General features: G+C 46.5%; 2 protein-coding genes across 2 annotated transcripts in view; one reads left to right on the forward strand and one right to left on the reverse strand.

Annotated features, from left to right (window-relative positions):
* Nucleotides 1-7,547: 7,547 nt before the first annotated feature.
* CCDC92 (coiled-coil domain containing 92) lies at nt 7,548-21,905 on the forward strand. The gene is made up of 4 exons (XM_058851848.1): nt 7,548-7,745; nt 18,231-18,367; nt 18,677-18,718; nt 19,269-21,905. Exons 2-4 carry the CDS (start codon nt 18,238-18,240, stop codon nt 20,042-20,044), a joined length of 948 nt encoding a protein of 315 aa, XP_058707831.1. The 5' UTR covers nt 7,548-7,745; nt 18,231-18,237; the 3' UTR covers nt 20,045-21,905.
* Nucleotides 21,905-22,660, reverse strand: part of DNAH10 (dynein axonemal heavy chain 10) — a 49,735-nt gene continuing 48,979 nt past the window's right edge. The window contains exon 74 of the mRNA XM_058851762.1: nt 21,905-22,323. Within this exon, the coding sequence (XP_058707745.1) occupies nt 22,177-22,323 (147 nt within the window). The 3' untranslated portion in view covers nt 21,905-22,176. The remainder of the gene's footprint in view (nt 22,324-22,660) is intronic.

A 22,660-nucleotide genomic window follows, 5' to 3' on the forward strand; every position in this document is an offset into this window, starting at 1 on the left:
TGTTGGTGACCTGAGCCGGCTTTAAAGAGGGACAATAAACCAACCGGCAGAGCTGGGAAGCTGCTGCATGGACAAAGGAAGGGGTCACGGTCTCTGTGCCTGCCCTTCTCCCGCACTTTGCAGGGGAAGGTCCCCCAGGCAGCTCCCTGGTACAGCCCAGGTAAGGCCTGAGCTGGGGGCTGGAAGGGAACAGCAGCATCCGAGGGACAGGCTGGAGGTGCCCAAGGCACAGGGGAAGAACTGTTCACCAGCACAAAACACGTTTGGGGCCTGCAGAAAGGACGTAAGAGCAGGGGCCAGAATCCAGCATGCGTTTGTTCCCCGTGTTTCTGAAATAATCCCTTGGAGATCAACGGGGTTTCACATTTTTCCCCATCTGTTCTTAATCTGTTTGCCTGACAGATGCCAAACCACCATACCCAGCATGGAAAAACACAAAACAAAAAAACAAAGCTTTATATCTTCTCTGGTTTTATTCACAAACATTCCCCGGAGCCCGGCACTGTTCGTTCCCCAGGCGTGTGCAGAGGCCCAGGGAGGAGCCTGCCCCAGGGACAGATCTGCTGTCAGCAGGGGCTCACAGAAGGCCCAGAGTCTGTTCAGGGCACAGACTGTCTCTGATGGAGCAGCTTTGTGTTTATGCAAACCCGATGACTCCAGTTGGTGATTATCTGCTGCTGGCATCCCTCTGCTGCCAAGAAGCTTCTACCAACATCCCTGTCCTGCTGTTCCAGGCACTGCAGATTTGTAGAGCCTGAGGCAGTCCCAGCCAGGCAGGAGGTGGGCAGAGAGAAGGGAACTGCCTTGCTAAAGGTCACAGAGCAGAAGGAAAACCAGCACCCTGAACCCTGCAAAGGCTCCAGACAATTTGTCAAGCAGCCACTCATCCCAGTGTTATCTCAGAGTCCGTGTCGGCCAAATCTGTCGAGGACATGAGCAACAGCATTTTAATGGTACCCATAAATAGTTTATTTAAGGCTGAGACTTGGTGACTACAGCACTGTCATTATCAGTGCCTGTAATGAACCGTCTCTGATAATAAATAACCCAGGATAACTCCCAACATCAAAAATGTTTCTGTCCTAAGTTGCTCCCATCTCCATCCTATCAATCAGAAAGTCTGAGTGTTTGCAACAGCTCATACAGTAAATTGACTTCAGCTTTCTTCTTTCCAAATACTGAAACTGGCTTTTTCCAGGGCACTGCCATGTAATTTACAGCTCTATCACCACCTCCTTAATAGCTGCCAAGTTCTTTGGGGTCCTTTGAAAGTGAACATAATAAAAAGATACGAGCTGAGACTGACCATGGGTTTCAAGCCTGCAGGTTTCTATGTGCCTCTTTTGGGTTTTTTTCAGCAAGCTGATGGAAACCAATTCTGTATCTTTAAGGCAAGATGAAAAGATTTTAGAATTCCCCTGACTAGTGAGAACAGAGAATTGATACAGCTCTACAGCAGCCAAATGCCAGCACATCTCTACATCACAACTTCACCATTAGTCTCAGCTAAGAGATGGGAGAGATTTCTTTGTGTATCATTTGCTTAATCAATCTGAAACACAACCCTGCAGTCTGAAAACAGGTCTGAAACAGTGACAGTTAAACAGCTGTGCAATTTGTCTGTTGCCTCAAGAATAGAATATTTAGATAAAGTTTGGCTGAGCAAAAAAGAAAGCTGGGGAAAGATTCAGCAGCTCCAATAGGAGAGGGAAAATGGCACTGTCTTGGCCTGTTAGCATCACAGCAAGCCCTGCTCTGTTCAGACACTGCTTCTCACCAGCCCAAGTCGACATTAATTTAATAAATGAAAACATCCTGTGCTTCCCCACTTTGGCAAAGCCAGGATTTGGGGTGAAGGAGATCTCCTTTGCTTACCCTGCATGTTTTGCCAGTATCCCCCAACTCCCTGAAATGTCAAGAGAAAGATCAACAGAGTGAAATGTAATCTCAAAGAGAAACACGATATTTTTTTAAATGTCCTCACAGCAGCAGTCATAATAAAAATACAAACCTGAGGTTTGTAAAAATCTAGCAATAAAACCACAGACATCTTTACAACTCCCAGATACCCAGTGCTCCTCGGCAGCAAGCGCAAAAACCCTCCCAGACACAAGGAGCAAAACTCTAACTGGGGACCAGGCCTAATTGTTTTACAGCCTGCAAAAAGGGAAAAAAAAAAAAAAAAAAAAGCCACACATGACACCAATTCGCAGGTCATTACCAGCCACCATCAGGGAAGATAAAATAAACTCCCTTCGTTTTCCCTCACCTAGAGACCGCAGAGCAGCTGAGTTGTGGGGAGATGGAATGCTGTGTTTACAGGCAGTACGTGGTCTGGGTTTATAAGGCAAGCTCAGATCTTTGTGCTGTTTCCTGGTCATTAAAAGCCCTTTTTAAAAGACAGATTACAGGCATCCGTACTTCCCGAGCTAACAGTGAGCAAATTCTGTTCCAGAGGAATAGAGATCATCTCTCTTAAAATGTGAGGCAGGCCCTCAGGCAATGTAGCTCAGCTTCCCAGTGTGCTCTGGCAGGTTATTTAATATTTCCATGCCTTGAATCTCAGCAAAGGGAATTCTATATTTAGGTATTTTCCAACCTTAATACTTCTATGATTTCTCCCACTCTTTGTCCAACCAGACTGAAAGCTCTCTTCCCATGGGCACTGCTTATTATGAGGAGGGGATGGAGGACTGTGGCAGCACAGGGCTGTGCAAGGTGATCAGACTCAGTAATGATGGGAAATTATTCAGAGAGGGGGAAAAAATTCAGTGTAAGCCAGGTTTAAAAAACCCGGAGTAAACAGCCTCAGCCTAGTACTTTACCGCTGTACTGTACAGCTGTCAAGTCACATTGCAGTAGGTTTCTTGATGCTGATAATTTAATGATTCTTTGGCCCAAGGGTACATCTCCCACTGGTTTTATCACTGACCTGAAAGGCAGCAGTCGTGGTTTGTGTGTAAATGTGTGTGACGAGCGCTAATGTGCGGTAATGGCTCCAGCACATCCAGCGGGCTGACAACAGCGACACGCGTGGGGATGTGGGGTTTGTCCCCTCAACACAGAGGTCAGTGTTTTTTTCCTGATGATCCTTGATAGAATACAGCAGGCAGAGCCTGAGCATGCACATCTAAACCTGTCACTGATTGCTCGCAGAGTGAACGCTATATTTCTTAATTTTGGGGGGGATTTTGTGGAAGTCTTAACACGTAGATTTCACAGGTTTTCTTTTGCCCGAGGGGAAAAAAAAAAGTTTGTTCTTCTCCTCTTATTTCTAGGCTATTTGCAACTCGTCCTTTTTCCTTTGTGGATTAATTGTCTAAGTTTAGCTGTCTAGTTGAAGAGTTTTCTGAAAGCTGTTCTAGGTCTTAATTACAGCCTTTCTGATTGGAATGAGAACCCTTACTCCCCAGGTTTCTGGGAAAGGCCCATGATATAACTGAAAGGTGGGAACTGCTTTTGCCCTTGTTTGTACAGTCACAGAATTCTGGCTAATGGCCATCTCGTGAATTAATGCTGAAAAATAACGGATTTACTAAGAGTCTGGTTGGTAAAGAGGAGATAAGGGAGCTGAGTAAGGGGCTGACGCCTTCTCCCAGCCAGCAGTTGTAGCAATGTTTTACGATCAGGGAGTAGGTCAATTCACTTGCACATTTAATGGATGAGATAAGGGCAGCTTGCACTAAATTAGCTTTCTGGGCAATATATGATCCAAGGGATGCAAAACCCTTCTGGCTGCCTGCTGCTGAGGGAGCCAAAGCAAGGCAGAGCCAGAGCAAAGCTATTTGCAGATGATGCTGTCTCCTGCTAAAAACAACTGCTGGTGCTCCTGAGCACCCGGCTGTAAAGTCGTGACCCTAAGGCAATGCAGGCCAGTGGGGCACAGCTGGAACACAGCTGGCCACGCTCTGCTCAGCACCATTTCCCTGCTGGGAAGCGAGGCTGCAGCTGAGCTGCAGGACGGATCCTTGTGCTCCGTGCACAGAGATGCAGCTCACAGCAGCTCTCACCTTCTGCTCCTCCAGCCCCAAATGTCAGGCTGGATTAGGCATCTCCTGGATCCTGACCTGCTTTCTCCTCCTCTGTAGATGTCTGGGCATCAGTTTCAGCACTTGCCATCAGATGTTCCTTGTTCTGCAGCAGGAGGTTTCCTCTGGTACCAGGAGCCTCCCGGCCCAAGTGTTGTGCAAGCAAAGGAGAAACAATAACTAAAACCAGTCTCTGCCATAAGGAGCTGACAGCATCTCCCCTATTCCTCCCAGCTTCTGTAAATAAATCCTTGGTAATGTCACTGTTTCTCAGAGGACGATAAAAGGACCTGTCGTCACTCCCTGCACAGACTTTTCCTGCCATTCACTGAGCTTTCCACTCCCTCTCCCACGCAGGGAGAGGTTTGTTAAAAATTAATTCTCATCTGATGACTGCTAATTATCTTAGAGGCTGTTGGTAAAGTGCAGCAAAGGGACCAGAGACAGCACTCAAGAAGAGCCCTGCGGGAGGAATGCTGGTTTGGATAGTGGCACTGAGCAGGATCAGGCAGAGAGGATTTTAACTGATGCTCCTCCAATAGGATGTCGGGCACCAGAGGGATCAAATCACCCACCAGATCTCAATATTATGTTGAGTTTCATCCTGGCTGTTGTTCCCCACCGAGCTCTGGGAAAGGCTCTGCACGATCCTTTCCCCTTGTCCTCCCTTGGCTGGAGCTGCCGTGAGCAGGGATTTGTCCCCCAGCCTGTGAGCTGGTGCTCTCAGTGAGGGACAGCCACTCCAGCGTGCTGCTCCCCTTCCCCACGGGGTGAATGGGAAGCTAATCCCGGATTCTCATCTCAGCCACGCTGATCTAATTAATAATAACTCTTCTGGCTTTGTAGGGCAGAGGGTGCCTGGATTTAGATCTGCATTACTGGAATCAAAACCAGGCCAGCTGTGCTTGTTGATATTAGAGATGCACAGCAAAGAGGAACAACATCCCTGTGCAGCGACACAGGAGAGGTGATTAAACCTTCCTGCTTCCACCTCTGCTTTTTTTAAAAAACAAAAGAAAAATTAGGAGAGAGGCACCTGGAAAGCAGAGAGCCAACAAGAAGCTTTACAGACCACTGCACATCATGACAAGGCTTTTGTGATCTCTGATTTTGGGGAACCACAGACATTGTGAGATTTTACTGCAAAATACTCATATCTGAGAGCCTGGTGTTTGCACTATGATGGATTGGGGATTTGAATTTCTGGCTATCTCCGAAGTTCAGGGGTTCAGAGCAATGGGGTCAGAACTTCCTCCAGTTATAGTCACTGAGCTGTGACTGTATTGTACTGCACTCCCCTCTTCAGGATTGTTAAAGAATTTTGCAGATATTAATGACACACAATTACCATGCTCATGTTCCATTTTGAACACGAACAAACTGGGGCAGCTCAGTGCTGCTCACCTGGTGAAAGGCAGAGCAGCCTTTCAAAGGATGACAAATTGGGGTGACATTTTCAGGCTGAAACGTCTGAGAACTGAAAATTTCAGAGAAACCAGGGGCATGTGGAAAAAATGCTCAGGGTCTATTTCAGTTTTACTTCCAAATGAATGTATTTTTATCCTTTGATTTCCTACAGGTTTCCTTACATGGAGTACAGGTACATATTTCTGCTCTATACATGTCACATCTTAAGGCCTGTTAATAAAAAGCACTTCTGTGGAACAACACAGATGGGGGTTTTCCTTCATTTCTGTGCAGTTATTAGGGATCCATACTGAATTTAACATCCTTCCGTTTTTCCCGCCAGGATGATTCAGATGGCAAATGCATTTCTCTTTTGGCACAGGTTCTAACTGAATCATTTTCCCAGACTAGATTGTCACCTAACAGGATCCTAAATAAAGAGTCCACGTTTTATATAAAAAGCTGGATAGATAAAATGGAAGGGCCTTCCTGCACTGCTGCTGGCAGAGCTAAATCTCCCTCTGAACCAGGCTTTTCACTGCTAAACACCCATTTAAAACTGGCCCTCCTTGCTTTTAGCTTTGACTAAGGACTAATGAATTTTCTTTAAAATATTTCCCTCTAGGCTATGTTGTGCTTCCTTTTCCCTGGCTTTAGGAGCTGCAAGGTGCAAAGTACATAAATATTCATCCTCTGTGTCCTCACACACAACAGAATCACCTTGAAGGTAGGTAGGGCCAGCAGCTTGATGTTGGATCTGATTTTGGTGAAAGTGTGAAATACTTCCCTGTGCTGTGTATAGTGCATCTTTTGACTAAGAAAATGATCTCTCATTTCTAGAAACTTTATTGGCCTTTTCTATTGGTTGCTTCAAAAAGCCAAGTTTCTGTCTCTTAGTTTTGAAGCCCCTTATAATGAAGTATTTTATTTCCATTGCAAACATAGAAAAGACACTGCCTCCATAAATGCTTGCGTGCATCTGCCAGAGGTAGAATCACAGGTCAGTGATTGTGCTGTGTGCCATCACCTTCAGCATTGATTTGTAGAGAAAATGCAGAGAATATCCAACCATGTAGGGCTGTACAGCCAGAGCCTGTCCTGCTGGTGGGTGGCTGAAGGTGACATTTATTCATATATTAATGGAGAAATGACAGTGCAGAGTGAAGGTGCAAGTGCAGAGCAGGACAGGCTGCAGGAATTCCAACCCCACAGCTCTCCTGGGAGTCTGCTGCAGTGGGCTTGGGGGAAACACACATGTGCCAATAGCACAAAACCCCCCCAGACTCCAGGCAGGTTTTCCCCACAGATCCACACACGTGTTGCCGTGATCCTTTGGAGCACACACCACAACTTTTTCTCACAGATGTGTTTCCACCCCCCTCATCCTTCACACCAACACACGGACACACCTGGTGCACCTCTGTCCTCACTCCAGCTCGGTCGTTCTCAGAAGCTGTTACAGCGCTGTGTTCTGGGTTTGGAATGAGAATGGTGTTGATTACACACTGTTTTGTTTTTTGTTAAGTTCTGTTTATCCTAAGTCAAGAACTCTTTTCTTTTTTGTGCATCATGCTTTGCCAGTGAGAAGGTTTGCAAAAGAAACTGGGAAGGAGCAAAGCTGGCACTGATGACCTGAACTGGCCAAATTCCACAGCATAGAACACAATGCCCAGTGGCATAACTGGGGGAGTTACTGGGAATGGGGGCTGATCTGGGCTTGGGAAGGGCCAGTCTGACATCAGCCAGCTGGAGATGAGCAATTGTGCATCGTTTGTTTTGGGTATTTTCCCTTTCCTTATATATTATCATTATTATCTATCATTATTATTCTATTTCACTTTATTTTCAGTTACTTAACTGCTCATAACCTACAAGTTTTACCTCTGATTCTCCTCCCCATTCCACCGGGGAGGGAAAAAGAGAAGGAGGAGTTGCGTGGTGCTTAATTCCCAGCTGGGCTTAACCCACGGCAGCTTCTCCCGGGAATTCACATTCCCCACACCTGGGAATTCTCCTCCTCCCCGTCCCTGTCCCTGTCCCAGGTGCGCGTGTCCGCTCGGGCGCGCTCCCGTGCGCGCTCGCCCCGCCCCGCCCCGCGCGCGGCCCCGGGCGGGCGGGGCAGTGGCGGCCGCGCTGTCCCCGCGTTGCCAGAGCGACGGGCCCGGTGCCGCAGCCGCACCTGCGCCTGCGCCGCCGCCCCCGGTGCCGGTGCCGCCGCCGCTCAGTGCCGGCCCCTCTCAGTGCCGGCCCCGCGGGGCGCCCGCGGTCCTTCGGGCGGGGCGAGCGGCGGAGCCGGCTCGGGCCGAGCAGGTGAGGGGCCGGGCGGGGCGGCGGCTGAGGCGCGGGGGCTGCGGCGCGTTCTGCCCCCCGCCCCGGGCCGGCTGAGGGGGCGTCAGCGGCACCGCGACCCCCGGGGCTGGGTGGGGAACGGAGTAGCGGCATCGCTGCTGAGGCCTTTTTCCGCCTCCCACGAACCCACCGCCCGCCGAGGGACCCTCCCGTGGGGGCGGGCGGGGCTGAGCTGCGCCTTAGGCGGCGGGGCGGCCCCGGGACCTGCGGCGGCTGAGGGGAGATGCTCTGGCGGTGCGGCGCGATCAGCCCCTGAGGGCCGGCCGGAGCCCCCCGAGGGCCGGCCGGAGCCCCCCGAGAGCCGGCCGGAGCCCCCCGAGGGCCGGCCGGAGCCCCCCGAGAGCCGGCCGGAGCCCCCCGAGGGCCGGCCGGAGCCCCCCGAGGGCCGGCCGGAGCCCCCCGGGCCGGGGCGGCCGTTGCGGGGCAGCGAGCAGCGCGGCGGGGGCGCGCAGGGCGGCTCCGGGCCGGGCGCTGGCGCTGGACCAAAGCGCTTCCTGCGCGCCCCTGAGAGCATCCAGGGCCTTTTTCTCGCCACTGGAGCACAGGGGATGAAGGGAACACCCTTGTCTTTCCGTATGTGCCGGTTCGGGGGCAAGGACGTGTCGGTGTTTCTATTTGGGATGTGCCCCAGAACAGGAGAGCGACCGCCCATCGCCTCCCGCCGCTCCCGCCCGCACCCACCGGGACAGGTTTTACACTGCATCCTCCCGCATCCTTCGCAGGCGCCTTTTGCAGCGCACCTTTCCACTTTACAAAGTGACAACAGTGTCGTTTTCATGAGCAACACAGGGCCTGCAAAGGGCTGGACGGGTGGATTGTGCATATTTTGGAGTGGTTAGGGAATAACCTTTTGAGTGGAGGAGGAGGTTTTTCCTTTGGAGGAGAACGCCTGTCATCTGTGGATATGGCAGCAGAGAAGTGCAGGGCGTCTTCAGACATGGAGATGGTTCCAGACGCAGTTTCCCTACGCAGGACATGGGGTGGGACAGCAGGGAGGAAGGAGGGGCCCTTCCCGCCCTGGACAGCAGTGGAATGCGCCTGTGCCCACCTTATTAATTTAGTAAAGCTGAGACACTGAAGGTAAATGTGAACACAGAAGCTGAGGCAGCCCTGGGGGTGGAATTGTCTGTTTTGATCTGCATTGCAGGTGCATAGGAAACATCCAGGGTACTTGTTGGCTTTACTTAGATGGTAAGATGCTTACCCTTAAAAAGCTGTATTGAGCTTTTGCAATATCAATTATATTCCTTAATTAAAAAACAAAAGGCAAATGGATGTGACTGTAAACCGTGCCTTTTCCCATATAATTTGCTCATTAGTGAAAGCAATTCTGTAGTGCGTTATTATGACTGAGCCTCTGGGAGACTGACATTTATGCTCTTAAGCTGCACATTGCTTTTTGGTTTGACAATTTAAAGAAAGTGCTTTATACACAGATAATGGCTGACTTGTAATATTGTTGATTTTTTAAGCTTCTGGTTGTACTGAGGCTCCAGCAGTCATTTTTAGTGAAACAATAAAGATCAGAACGTCACAATAGAGGAAAGTATAAGCTGCTTAAGTGGAAAGGCAGAATATTGGCTAAACTGATGCTAATCACTTGTTTTCATGCTCTTGTACTTCTGCTTAATATATCTGTGAAGTTTCCTCCCTCATCCCCTTAGAAGAAGGTCTCATGACCAGTCCAGGTACTCTAAGTAGCTTCCAGTTGAGTAGTTCTTGCAAACTGTAAAACAGCAATAATTTAATTTCTTACATTTGTTTCCTTTACATCAGATCTCAGATATAGCTGCAGACTTTCATGGCTTTTAAATTATTTTTTTAAATGTGTTTTGTTACAAAAATCCCACTGTTCCTTAGTGTGCCCTACTTCAAGAAGCTGTAGGTGTTAAGGATGATATATTTGTTCATCCAGATTTACCACATTAGTCAGTCCTTTAACTGCAGGAGGCAGAACACAAACTCCCCAATGCTGTTACGGCAGAACGTGGATCATAATGGAAAGTAAAATAAAATATTTTTAGGCATCTGTAATGTAATTTTTAGGCATCTCATTTCTGTTCTATGACTTAAAAAATAGTGGTTTAAAGTAGCAAAACTATGAAAGATTGTTTTCGTATTGGGCAAAAAGATTACTATTAATCACTTTACTCAAGTTCATGTTTAACTTTATTTTGCATAGTGAGGTTTAAAAAAGGTAGCAAGTTGTAGTTTTATTTTATAGAGAGAACGGACATCTTCATCCTTCTGAAAATTTATAATGCTGAAGAATTTTTTTTGCTGACAAGTGATACTTCCTGTGCATATTTATGTATATGTGTCTGTTAGTAACTAAAAGTGATGAGTTTAGTTGAGCAGCACTTTCCTAAAAATTCAGCAGTCAAAGTAACTTGAGGAGGGGGAAAATCTGGGGGTGGGACACAGGTTTTTTCTTATTGCTGGTTTGGAAAGCACAGGCACCACAAGGAAAATGTAAGGATGTTGGTGCTGGAGAAGGACAGTCCTGACAGGGCTGTGACAGTCCCACAGCACAGACACAGCTCTGCCAGGGGCTGCTGCAGTGATCCAGTTGTGTCTCAGCACTCCCAGAAGGGTCTGGCAGAGCCCAGTCCTGCCTGGGAACAGCCTCCAGTCCCGGAGCTGAGGTGGGAGGGTGCCCTTGTTCAGGCACAAACCTTATCAGCACGGCTCTGCCTTCCTCTGCTGAGACAAACCCTCAGCTCTGTTCGTGTACAAGGAGGTGAAAATGGCAAATAGTTCATTGAGTGGAGCTGAGTGGAAGTGTTAACCCTGGTTACCACCTTCCCTCACCTCTGCTGCCTCCCCTTTACCTGTCTGGCTGTAGGATCATCAATGGATGTGGGCCTGATTCTTCTCTGTGCTTATTTTTAAGTGATGTAAAAAATATCTTCCTCTAAAGCAGGATGTCCTGCAGTGTGATAATGGGTGTCAGTCTATCTCCAAGGGAGCAGTGAATGATTTTGTTTAGTAATGTTTTGTTGTTACCTACCAGCTCATTTCTCCTGGTGATGTTAAAGACTATGGTACTATAAATAGGAACAACAAATTTATTTACTGCTAGGCATAAGAGGCATGACAAAATATTGCTGAAACTGATGTTTTCAGAGTGTATTGAAACTTCTGCAAGCTGTTCGTTTGAGTGGTTTTAAATAATCATTGAAAAAACGGCTTTTCTTTGGATTGCTATTTATTTCCTGCTATTGGGGAGCATGTTTGCTCTCATTTTACTCCAAGAAACCTTTGGTTTGTATTTAAAATGTTAAAATACATTGCTGCTTGTTGGTTTTAATTATTTGATTGAGAGAGATGAGGTTTAAAATCAGTGTTATTTACAAACAGTGCTGGACTGAAAACTGTTAAATGTCATGGCTTCTCCATGAACAGAATGGTAGCTGTCTCCAGAAAGGCTGAAAAAATGCCAGGGAACAGTAGCTCCCTGTAATCCGAGTCGGTGCCCAGAGGGAGGGCACAAAAGGCAGGACAGATCGCATTTCTGTGGAGCAGAGGTGTCAGAAAGAGTCCATCTGTGAGGAAAAGCCGTGGGAATGATGTCAGAACCGGCAGGTTCCCTTTGTAATTGAAGTGTGTCTGCTTGTTTCCTTTCTAGCCTCAGGAAAGCTTGATTTAAGCTGTGTATCTTTACAGTCTCAGTTTGAGATACCTGGGTTATGTAAGGGAAGGGTAGAAAGCACCTCTGTTTGTTTTGACATCCTATTTAACACCAAAAAAATCTTGCTTAAGAAAGGACTTGGACATAGGTCATCACCACTACCAGATTTCCTTCATCAGCAGCTCTCAAAAGCTTTAGCAAAGAGGAGACCAATTTTTGTGTGTTTGATTGTAATTGCTGTTCTAAAATAATAAAAATCGATACCTTATGAAACAGCATCACAGAGTGCATTAGAGAAAAGCATCTCCTCAGCCTGTTACACTTGTCTGGAAATAGTTGTGCATTTCTGTAGAGTTGCTTTATAATAGCTGCTCTCTGTAAATTATCTCTCAGGACAGATTTATTTAACTTGCTGTAAGGCTTCAGTGCCTTCTTCCATGTTTCACAAATATTCCTGGTAACCTCTGAAAATCATCATTTCTGCAGCTCATGCAGTAGGAGCTCAAGTGAGTGCCTGGAGCTGGTGCTGCTGCAGGAAACAGTTCTGCCTGTACCACCCCCCTGACCTGCTTACAGATTCTATTTTTTATTTTTCCTTTTTTTCACCTTCCCCAGGCATCTACAGTGCTGCAAAGTGAACCCACCACTTGAAAACAATCAGTGGGAAAACGGGTTTGTTTTTTCAGCTGCACCAGTTCCCTGACCTGGTTCACTGAATGACCAGGAAGGTGATTCTGGAGCATTTCAGGAATGCAGCACTAAGTTCTTGCTCGGTGTATGTGAGTGGGATGGGTGAGACAAAGTCATGTCTGGGCTGGACAGTGAAATGTCTGTGTGGTGATGGGTTTTTGTTGAGTTTGAGAGCAGGAAAAGACCCAAAAGCCAAGTTGGTTATGTGAAACCAGCTTAGTAATTCTTTTGGTTCGTGTTTCAGCAGGCTTCAGAAAGGGCAAATTTTTATATTGCACAAATATATTTTCTTTTATTTCTGGTGCAATTCACACATTCTCGATTATAGAGGACAAAATTAAAAGAGGGTATGCAGTGTTCATGAGTATGCAATCTGTGAAAAAACCCCATGACTATTCTGTAGTATAGTGTGATTTCTAAGCATGAATTTGGAGTTGTACATAGCAGATCCTTGTACCAAAAACCACCCACAGCTCAACCTTACTAACTAAAGTCCTGATTCAGCTTTAACTGAAGCTGGAGAACTTTCTTAATGACTTTGGGAAAAAATAGAATGAGGCTCAGGTTTATGTGTAACATTGATATTGTGTTAGTCTGGGAGAACTGAATATTAATTTTCTTGTCATTCTTCTGACAAAAGAACTTGGTTTACTAGAAAGACTGACGTGTCTTTGCAGTATTGTGATGCCTGGTTGTGACTGGGGTGCAGTTTGCATTCTGTGGCTCTGCTAGAGGTTATATTAAAATAACAAACTGGTTTATCCTCAGAATGAAGGGGTGAATAAAATAGAAGAGCCATTCTTTAGGAGCATGTGCTAGAGGACAGAAGAGAAGCAACCTGTTCCTCTACATGATGATGTAGTCTTGTTTGTGAGGGCTCTTATTGTCATTTCATCATTGCTAAAGGGGCTCTTTTGAAGTAGTCAGTGTCATTTAGGTAATAGTTCTTTGTCTCCCTAAAGTGAATTAGGCTCAAATTAGGTAATTTTCAAAGCTTCCTGCCAGAGTAAGCTATTTGTTCCTGACAGCTGTACAGCCATAGCTTTGCATACCCTGGTATTGGTGATAATAACTGTGTCTGTATGAAATGCCACTGCAGGACCATTTGATTTGGTTCTCTAATATCTGTCGCAGTAGTGATTTTAACATCTGATTCCTCTGAATCTTCCCTTGTGACAGTTCTGGGATTGGGTGGTCTCAAGGACAGAGAAAACACCACATGAACTATTCCAATCAGTGCTCCTGACTCCAGGTAGACAGGCAGGCACATAGGCAGTTGGTGATTTCTGTGCAAAAGTACCAGCTGGTTCCTTTGGAGCATCCAGAATTAAATCATTGCTACCAGGGTGCTGTCCACTCAATTATTCTTCCTGCTGCCATACCAGCTGCTGTAGGAGTAACAAAAAATCATCTTCTTACTAAAATGCTGAAATGTGTGCTTGCAGGACATTCAGAGATTAACTGTTAAGAGTTTACACAACCTCTGATCAGAAAATGATGGGAAAGGCAGAGAAACCACTAAAATAGCATCAAAAGCAGTAGAAATGGAAAAGGAGCTGAGAAAGCGAAATCATGTCCTTCCTCTGGGAGGACAGCAGCACAGTTCCTTCTTCCCCGCCATTGTCTTCATGAAAGAACTACTAATTTGGCTTGGTTTAAAGCAGACAAAGGAAAAGAATATGAGAACAAGTTACTGGGTCACTGATGATGTGTAAGCATTGCTATATTGTAACACAGAAGGCTGAGGACAGAGGTGTTGCTGCAAGAGGTTCTCCTTACTGATAAGAAAGCTCTGGAGAAGGGAAGGGATGTCCTGAGGTGGATGTTTAGGCTGAGTGTATTGTCTGAAAAGCCTGACTTCAGCAGCACTGGACTAGTTGAACTGGCTTAGTCTGATGAACGAGGGGTGAGCAGGAATCTGAAACTGGAACAGTTTGTCACTGAACTGTTCTTGCTGGATCTGCTTTAGTAGAGGTGTAGTGGTGTGATAGAATCAGTTTGTGGGGGACTTAAAACAAATGTCCAAGCAGAAAGAGGGCAAAGCCCTTGGGTTGGCTGTGGAGGCTGCAGGGTCTCCTTTGTGTCCTCTGAAAGGAGCTGAGCAAACACTTAGGGAATGGCATTATGTCTCAGAGATGGAGAGCTGATCTAAGCAGAGCAACAAAGTGACTGTCAGTAATTTCAGCATTAAGGCTGTGTTTAGATAAGTTTATTCAGTTCAGTGACAATCTTTAAAATGGGGTCTGGGTAAAACTTTGGAGGTTCTTACAACAGGTATCTTCTGTCCTTACTTACTTCTTGACATTGTATTTTGTATAGCAAACAAATTACATTGTGGCAGCTTTTTTTACATTTTGATGGAGCGCTGGCCAGTGAGCAATTGAGAGGAAAAAGTCTGCCCATACATATTTCAAGGCTATGAGTTGGCAGGGAGCTAAAGCAGCTTCTCAGGTGATGGTCACCCCATCCACGTAAAAGGAGGTTATTGTGTTCTGTTTAGTGGATACCAAACAGGAATGAAAATATTAAATCACTGTTGTTTGGGCTTTGTTCCATCTTTTGGATTTGTGTCTAAGGTCAGAGATTAGCATCTCCCTCCTCCTATCTTGCAGTAGGGTATAGAGATGCTCTGATTTTGTGCAAAGGCATCTGATACGCAGCCAGATGCTCATTGCCTTGAAACATTTTGAAATCTTTCCAAATGCTTAAGATCCAAAAAGGCCTGGAGCCTTCATCCTCTGCAAGGCAAGATGTGACTGTTAAAATGTTAGTGACTGTTTATGGTGAGTATGTGATGAAGTTGCATTTTGAAAGCTCCTGTTTAATATTCTTTCCTTTGCCATGTAAGATTTTGTGTATTCCCTTCTGAAGAGAATATAACACTTGTAATGAGACAAACCAGGTTTTTTTAAGGTGAGCTTACAGGAATGATAGTTGAAGTTACCTTCTCTGCTTTACTGGAAGATGATGTCTTAGGTAGGTGCTGTCATGATTAAAGTGTTGTATTTAATGTTCCCAAGGGAATTCAAGGGTTTGATTCATTCCATTTGTTCCTCCTTGGTTATATTCAAGAATCCATTGTTTGGAGGAGTTGAGGCTCAATCTCTGAGCTATATAGAAACATTTGGTGGGGTGATGGTCCTGAGAAATGAGAAATTGTGGATGTCTGAAGGGTGGAATGCATTGCACAATCCACCCAAAGCCTCTGTCGCTGACAGGTTGGACACTTGGTGTTTAGGGCCAGTCCTGCTGCCAGAGAGGAGCTGTGTCACCCTCATCATCACCCCTGGACACTGCAGTGTCCCTTTAGTGTCCTGTCACCCTTCCCCAATGCCACGTGCGTTCCCAGGGGACGTTGCCAAGCTCTGCATTGCACAGTTCTGTCTGTGTAAGAACATAGCAAACATTTTTTTTTTGTTTGGAGGCAAAGGGGAAGGGGGAGAAACCATAGTGACATAACTTTGTGCTGTGTATTCAGTCACAGCGATCTTCCCAGCACTGGTGTCATTTATCTGCCAGCATCCAGCCAGAACCTGGTGGATTTGGGAGCTTGTCCCACCAGTTTCCATGGTGGGAGGTGGAGGTTGCTCAGTGCTGTAAAGGGCACCATTGACTTCTGCATTTGGTGTTTCTTTTGTGCTTTTTGACCTTCCTGTTTCAGAGAGCCTGAGATGAAATCAGCTTAGTGCAATCCCAGGACTATGGGACATAGCAAATCTATGTCTGTATAGTGACTGTCACTTTCCCTTTTCCTGGTTTGACAGTGGATGGTTTTGGCTGATTCCCAGAGCACAGGGACAGACCTCCCAGTTCTGCCTGTGCTGTGTAAAAAGGCCTGAGCAGGTGGGTGAGTGAGTTTGGAACTGGATCTGCTGCCCACACATCCATGGAGGCTGTGGCTTCACCTTGTTGGCTTTCCCTTGAGGGGAAGGAGAGGGGGCAGCAGACAACCAGGCTGCTGTGAGGGGAAAAGCACAGAAAGGCTGCAGAGGGTTGTGGGAAACTGCTTAGTGCAGAGGGGCTGCAGCTAAAACTCATCATGGGTTGATTTAATTGATCTCACTGATTAACTTACTGCTGCTGCAGGGAAGATGATGCTTTGGTGCTGGTAGTTCTTATTTTCTTCCCAAGCCTGTAACACTCACTTGCCTTTGATTATATTTGTTTTCTTCAGAGCAGGTAATCCCAGTGTGGTCTTTCAGATGCAGAAGATCAAAGTGAAAAAGCAATTGAGGAGATTATTAGTGAGAGCCTTGTTCTGGGTTTTTTGGGTTTTTTTTGAACATTTAGAAACTAGTTTTTAATGAATGTGTTTATTTGCAAGAACTGAGCTATGAACACTTACTGTCTGTTGCTGGTGATGAAATATTTTCCTATTCAGGCAAGTATTTTCCTGTTCAGGCTATGGTTACAGGTGAAAAGCCACCATTAATACCCATTGTGAGAACACAAGCTCTGGGCTATTGTGTGGAGGCTGTTCTTTCACCTACTCCTATCACAGCTTAGGGTTTCTTTTGGAAAATACATTCCTCGATTAAGAATCCCTTCTGAGCCTCGGTGTCCTGCACAGTCAGAGCTCCAGCTGTGGCTTTATCCTGCTGTCATGCTCCTGGTGTCATGCTCAGTTGATCAGAGTAGGATGAACACTGAAGAAATGGGATAATTCAGTAAAGCTCCTGTCTGTCTGATGTCAGCTTTGCAAGCCAGAGGATGTCACTTTGAAAATGTATCACAACTTAAATATCCTCACTCCTCAGAATTCATGGTGCCCCACAGTAATTGCTGTGCCTGTGTAGTGCCCCTTCCAACAGCCCTCCAGCACTGTGGCTGTGAGGGACCACCAGTGTGGCAGTGATGGGGTGTTGCAAAATTTGTTTAACCACCCTGGAAATCTCTTTTTAGAATGTGTTCAGTCCATAATTTTTGCTTGTTTGCTAACGATGGTAATTGTAAAATGACCCATTCACTCGACAAAGCAGAGTTGGCACCGCTACCCACATTCTTGGGCACTGAACTTAATCCTTGATCTCTGTTACAAGGTAACCAGGCTGTTTGGCTCCTGCACAGAAGCAGATTTCTTCCACACCTTCATTTTATTTTTTTTACAGTCAAATGTTTGTTTCTGTAGGGATAAGTCAGTAGAAGATGAAGTCAGGTCAGGTCACTGATGAAATCAGGAGGGCTCTGTGTGTGTGTGATTTCTACACCACATCCCCAGGTGCCTAATGTGTCACCAAGATGCAGGAGTGCCAAGTCTGGTGTTCTTTTGGGGAATAAAATATAAAATTAAACACGGGGCTGTGATATGTTTAGGAATAACAAAAGTGTGTCACTTGTTCTGAGCTTATGCACTACCAATTTTAAACTGGTAGAAAAAATATCTTGCCATAAGACTCCATTCCAAAGCCAAGTAAAAGTAGCCAAGGCCTACTTTTACAAGGCTGTTCTGTAAGGGAAATCCAGCAGTGTAACAGGTTTCCATGTACTCGTAACCTGAGCAAGAAAAATCTGTTTGTTTTCTCTTTGAGTGAAGCATTGTCCTTGTCTTGTTCTGTGTTATTTAGCCTGGTGTTGAGGAAACCCAAGAGCAGCCAGAGCTTCCCTTGTGCTGGTCCCAGCACCCACATCTCAGTTCAGGCACCCCTGGCAGCCACATCCATGGCAGTGGCACCAGCCTGGCTCTGCTCAGACCCCTGCTTTGCCTTTTTCCTTAGAGCTGCTGCATTTTAATGCTTTCTTCCTTGTTCTTTCCAGGGATTTTACCAATCCCTGTGTCTCCGAGCAAGAGGGACACAGTAGCCCATTGCTCAGAACTCTACTTTTAACTTGAGACGAGGATTAATGACTTGGACTGTGTGAAGTTAATCCTTTAAATGTGTTAACTCCAAACAAATGAGTTCCCTGCTCCAGCCTACAGTGTAATTAGGCTTTTGATAAACTCAGAGCACTTGTAATTGAAATAGTCCTAAAGCAGAAAAACCTTTTGTGGCATTCGATGATCACACATCAATCAATGCATCAGCAGTAGAATTCAGCCATTCCTGCTGATGCTGCCTGCAGAGGGAGGATCCTCTCATATGTGCAAGGTAACTCACCATCACAATTCCATGTCTGTTCCCTGGCAGGGTCAGGATGGCCACCTCAACCCTGGAGAACCAGCTGCAGAGTGCCCAGAAGAACCTGCTGTTCCTGCAGCGGGAACACGCCAACACCCTGAAGGGGTTGCACGCGGAGCTGCGCCGCCTGCAGCAGCGCTGCACAGGTACCCATTCCTCACAGTGACTGCTTCCCACTTGTGAAACCTCAGCAGGGTGGATTTAGGGTCCTCAGTTTGTATCTCGTGGCAAACTGGCTGATCAAAGCCAAGTTTTTTTCATTTGTTCTTTAAAAAGCTGATTGTTCAGTTGTTTTACATATTTGCTAATTTGCAGAGAATCTCCTATTCTTGCTTTGGGCAGTGGGAAGAGTTAATTCTGTATTTATTGAAAGCTGTCATTGTAAATTTGCTTACTAGGTGATGTCTGGGTTCCATGATGATTTTCTAACAAAAATAAACAACTTTGTTCCTCAGATTTAACCTATGAGCTGACTGTAAAGAGTTCAGACTCGTCAGGTAAGGAATACATGGCATTTTTCTTTTTATGTTCATGTTCAATTTGCTAATCCTTTTCAATGTTTGTATTTTCTTTTCTACTCTGCAGACTTAGTTATTTATGAAGTAAATATCAAAAATTCTTTCCCAAGGTCACACAGGAAATCCGCAAAAGAGCCAGGAATAGCACCTGGAACTGCTGACTCCACTAGACAGTCAGTTCCCTGCTTGCTATGTGGGAACACAGGACACAGATTTTAGGGACAGAAGAGTGAGACTATTTTTAAAACTTAGCTGAGTTGGTGCTGTAATTAACCACAAAGCTTTTATTTAAATATATATGTGTGTGTGTGAGATGCTAGTTATTTTATATGTATTAACAACAGGGAAAGAGCAGGAATAAGATAACTCCCTGAGGTTAATCCCCTGGATCAGGCATGGTGTGGGATGAGTATTAACTGAAATTAGTCTTTTGGATTCCTCTTGGGGATGGCAAGAGGAGCCCTATTGCACTGTTTTACATAATGGCTGTTGTTAATTTGAAACATTTCTACTTCTCCTGTTCTTCCAGAAAGTGGTGCCACACGAAGTGATGAACTCAAAAGTAAGTGCAAAGATCTTGAAGCTCAGCTGAAAATCAAAGAAGCTGAAAATAGCGAATTGTTGAAAGAACTTGAACAAAAGAACGCGATGATAATGGTGCTGGAAAACACTATTAAAGAAAGAGAAAAGAAGTATTTGGAAGAGTTAAAAATGAAAAGCCATAAGCTCAATATGTTGTCCAGTGAACTGGAGCAGAGAGCGAGCACGATTGCCTATCTGACCTCTCAGCTGCACGCGGCCAAGAAGAAGCTGATGAGTGCCAGCGGGACTTCGGAGGGGACCCCGTCTGGCAGCCCCGTGCTGTCCAGCTACAAACCCTCCCCTCCCAAGGACAAACTGCCGGAGACGCCGCGGCGCAGGATGAAGAAGAGCCTGTCCACACCGCTGAACCCCGAGTTCGAAGAGGCCTACAGAATAGGGTCAGAGAGCCGGAAGCTGGTGCTGAGAGAGCCCGTGGATGCCATGCCCGATCCCACGCCCTTTCTGCTGGCCAGGGAAACGGCAGAGGTGCATCTGATCAAGGAGAGGCCGTTGGTCATTCCGCCGATCCCTTCGGATCGCGCGCCCAGCGAATCGCACAGCCCCGCGCGCGAGAAGCCGCACAAGGCGCACATCGGGGTGGCTCACCGCATCCACCACGCCGCGCCCGCCCAGCCGCCGCAGGAGGTGGAGACCCTGGCCGTGGATCAGGTCCATGGAAGCAAAGTGGTCAGAAAGCACTCGGGGACAGACAGAACTGTCTGAGTACACCACGGAAGCGCTGTTCTGTGCTGGTTATGCACTGTGAGCCTGTAGGGTAAATAGCACCTGCGGTGAAGTTTCTTTTGATGCCCCATGCATGCCAAACTCCTCCCGGGTACATCATTAATACATTTTGCTCTAATGAAACCTCCTAGGACTGTGTTCATATGGCAAGGTATATAACCACTCCATGCTGTGGCCAAATCAGGGGGACCTGACCGCTTGCTTCCAAGTGCTGCTCCATTTAGTGAAACTGCAGGTGTGGACAAAGGCTGCGTTAGTGAGCGCTCTCAGAGGGAGCACCCCTCCCTCACACTGCAGCCACACGTGTTGGCTGGTAATGTTTGACCTGGCAGGGGCTCTCTTGTCTCCACTGTGTGTGTGAGCACTCCAGAGCCATCACTAAGCCCTGGCAGCAGCACTGAAAGTTGGGCACGTGTATGTTCACTTCAATGACCTAAGGACGTCCCCAGAGTCCTTGCAAGCACTACTTGATTAATCCTAAATACTTTGGTTTGTGGCTTTAAGTAAAATATGGGTGGGGGAAGCACCATTTAAAGGGTTAACGACCCTTGTAGGAAGAGTATGAACACTGGGTTGTTTGTGGGGATTGTTTTGGGTTTTTTTTAATCAAATGGCTTCACGACACATTTTATGCTAGTCAGTACACTGCACTTGTAGCACCTTCCATACTGGCTCAGAGCTCCTTTTCCAGGGAGGAAATGTAACTGGCTATCCAATATGGAAATGATTCTTTATGCTCTAATCTGCACTTTTTTTGTAAAGGGATTATTTTTGTTTCCTAAAAACCGTAGTCTTGTTCTGGGCATCATCAGACAGTGCTGGATGCTGCCAGCCTAGAAGCCTGAGCTGCCCTTCTAAAATGTGAGTATTTAGTTTTAAGTGATGTAATCAATTCATACAGGAGAACCTGGCATCCTTGATTTCTGTCCTTGTGGATTGGGATGGACTTGCCTTGCACTTGACCAGATTCCCCTATTCCTTTCTAATAAGTAGCAGGTAGACCCAACAGCTGTTAGAGTACTTGATTCTTTTTTTATGTTTTTTTCTAGGGAAGAAAGGCATACTAGGAGCTGGGAGGGTATGTAGTTTTGGGATAGGAGCACGAGTTCATCCATTTTTCTTACATTCTGTTCACCTCTGCTTCACTCTTGTCTGCAGCCTCTGAGTAGGACCAGCAAGAAACACTGGCTCCCAAATGCTGCTAAGCTTATGATGTGCCTTTAAAAATTTGGAACGTGTATTCTCTGTGACAGCTGATGAAGGATCCCTGCCTGCCCTGTCCCCTCCCCTCGCCAGCTGTAGTTTGCCCCTCGTAAGCTTTTTCTGCAGCTGTGTTGGTGTGTGTCTCCCTCTGGAGCCTTGGACCAGCGTCCCCGGCAGGCTGGCAGAGCTGTTCTCCCGCCTGTGGTCCCGCTCGATTCCTGCAGCATGCCCCTTCCAGCAGGGCTGATCCTGGCTGAGGCTCTGCCCTCTGCGCCCTCTGGCACTCGCTGTCCCAAAGTCCCAGACTGCCTCAGCCTCGCGCCTTGCTGGCTCTGTGGTAGGAATTTGTTTCACAAGTGGTGGGGAGGGATAGGGAAAAGCTGTGCTCCCAGAAAGGGGTTGGTTAAAGCAAGGTTGTTAATCTGAGGTTTACTGTTTTTACGTGTGTTGCATTAACCAGCAGCTGGTTCGGTTACTTTGGTTGTTGGCACCATATTTTTATGGTCATGTGTTGTATGAGTGACCTACCCTGCCACTTGTTGGGGGCTGGTGGGAGGCACTGCTTCCAGGCAGCGCAGAAGTGATGCTTTGGGCAATTAAAGACATTTCTTACAACCATCCAGGCAAACCTTAGTCTTTGTGTGTGTGAGACCCACTTAACTCTCTCTTTGCAGCCACAGACCTGCTTGGAGCCGTTCCAAAAGGAAACACAAATTACAAAATCCACTCTATTCTTCAAATGTGTTTATTGGGAGTATAATACAACCAAGCTAATCCTAACTAAAGTCAGGTGTGCCTACGTGAACCCCACCCATGGTGCCGAACCTCTGCCTGGGTTGAGGGGTTTTTTCCCTGCACCTCTGAAGGATTGTATTCTGGGGGAAGAACATAGTGCCTATTTTTGACTCTCATTCAGCATTCAGGGTGAGACACACACCTTGGAGGACCCAGTGGGAAATGTGCTTTGTTGTGTAAAGGTCAGCTTCAAAGACAAGGCCGAAGCCCATGGCATTGCGGCGCATGGAGGTCGTGTACACCGGGGTCCGGAGCGTGTTCTGAAAGAGCACAGAGGCAGCACGGACACTGAGCAGTGCCTGAGCTGCTCCATGGAACTGCAAACAACAAGGGACTCAAGGAGAGAGGACTGGCTTCAGAAGTTCACTTTTTTTTTTTTAAGAGGTCTTAAATAGCCAATACCCAGAAAATGTAAATGTCCTTTATGTCATTTACTGGGGATGGGAAATAATTGAAAGAGTAGGGGACGTGTAAGGGTGTCACAAGATCCCTGTCCCAGAGTGCCTGAAGGGAAAAGAGGCACCAAATACATCAACCCCCTTAGAAGAAAAAAACTGTAGTGATGGGTAGTGTAAGGAGAAGTGTTAAACCAGGTGC

This window comes from Poecile atricapillus, chromosome 16, assembly GCF_030490865.1.
Source record: "Poecile atricapillus isolate bPoeAtr1 chromosome 16, bPoeAtr1.hap1, whole genome shotgun sequence".
NCBI lineage: Eukaryota > Metazoa > Chordata > Aves > Passeriformes > Paridae > Poecile > Poecile atricapillus.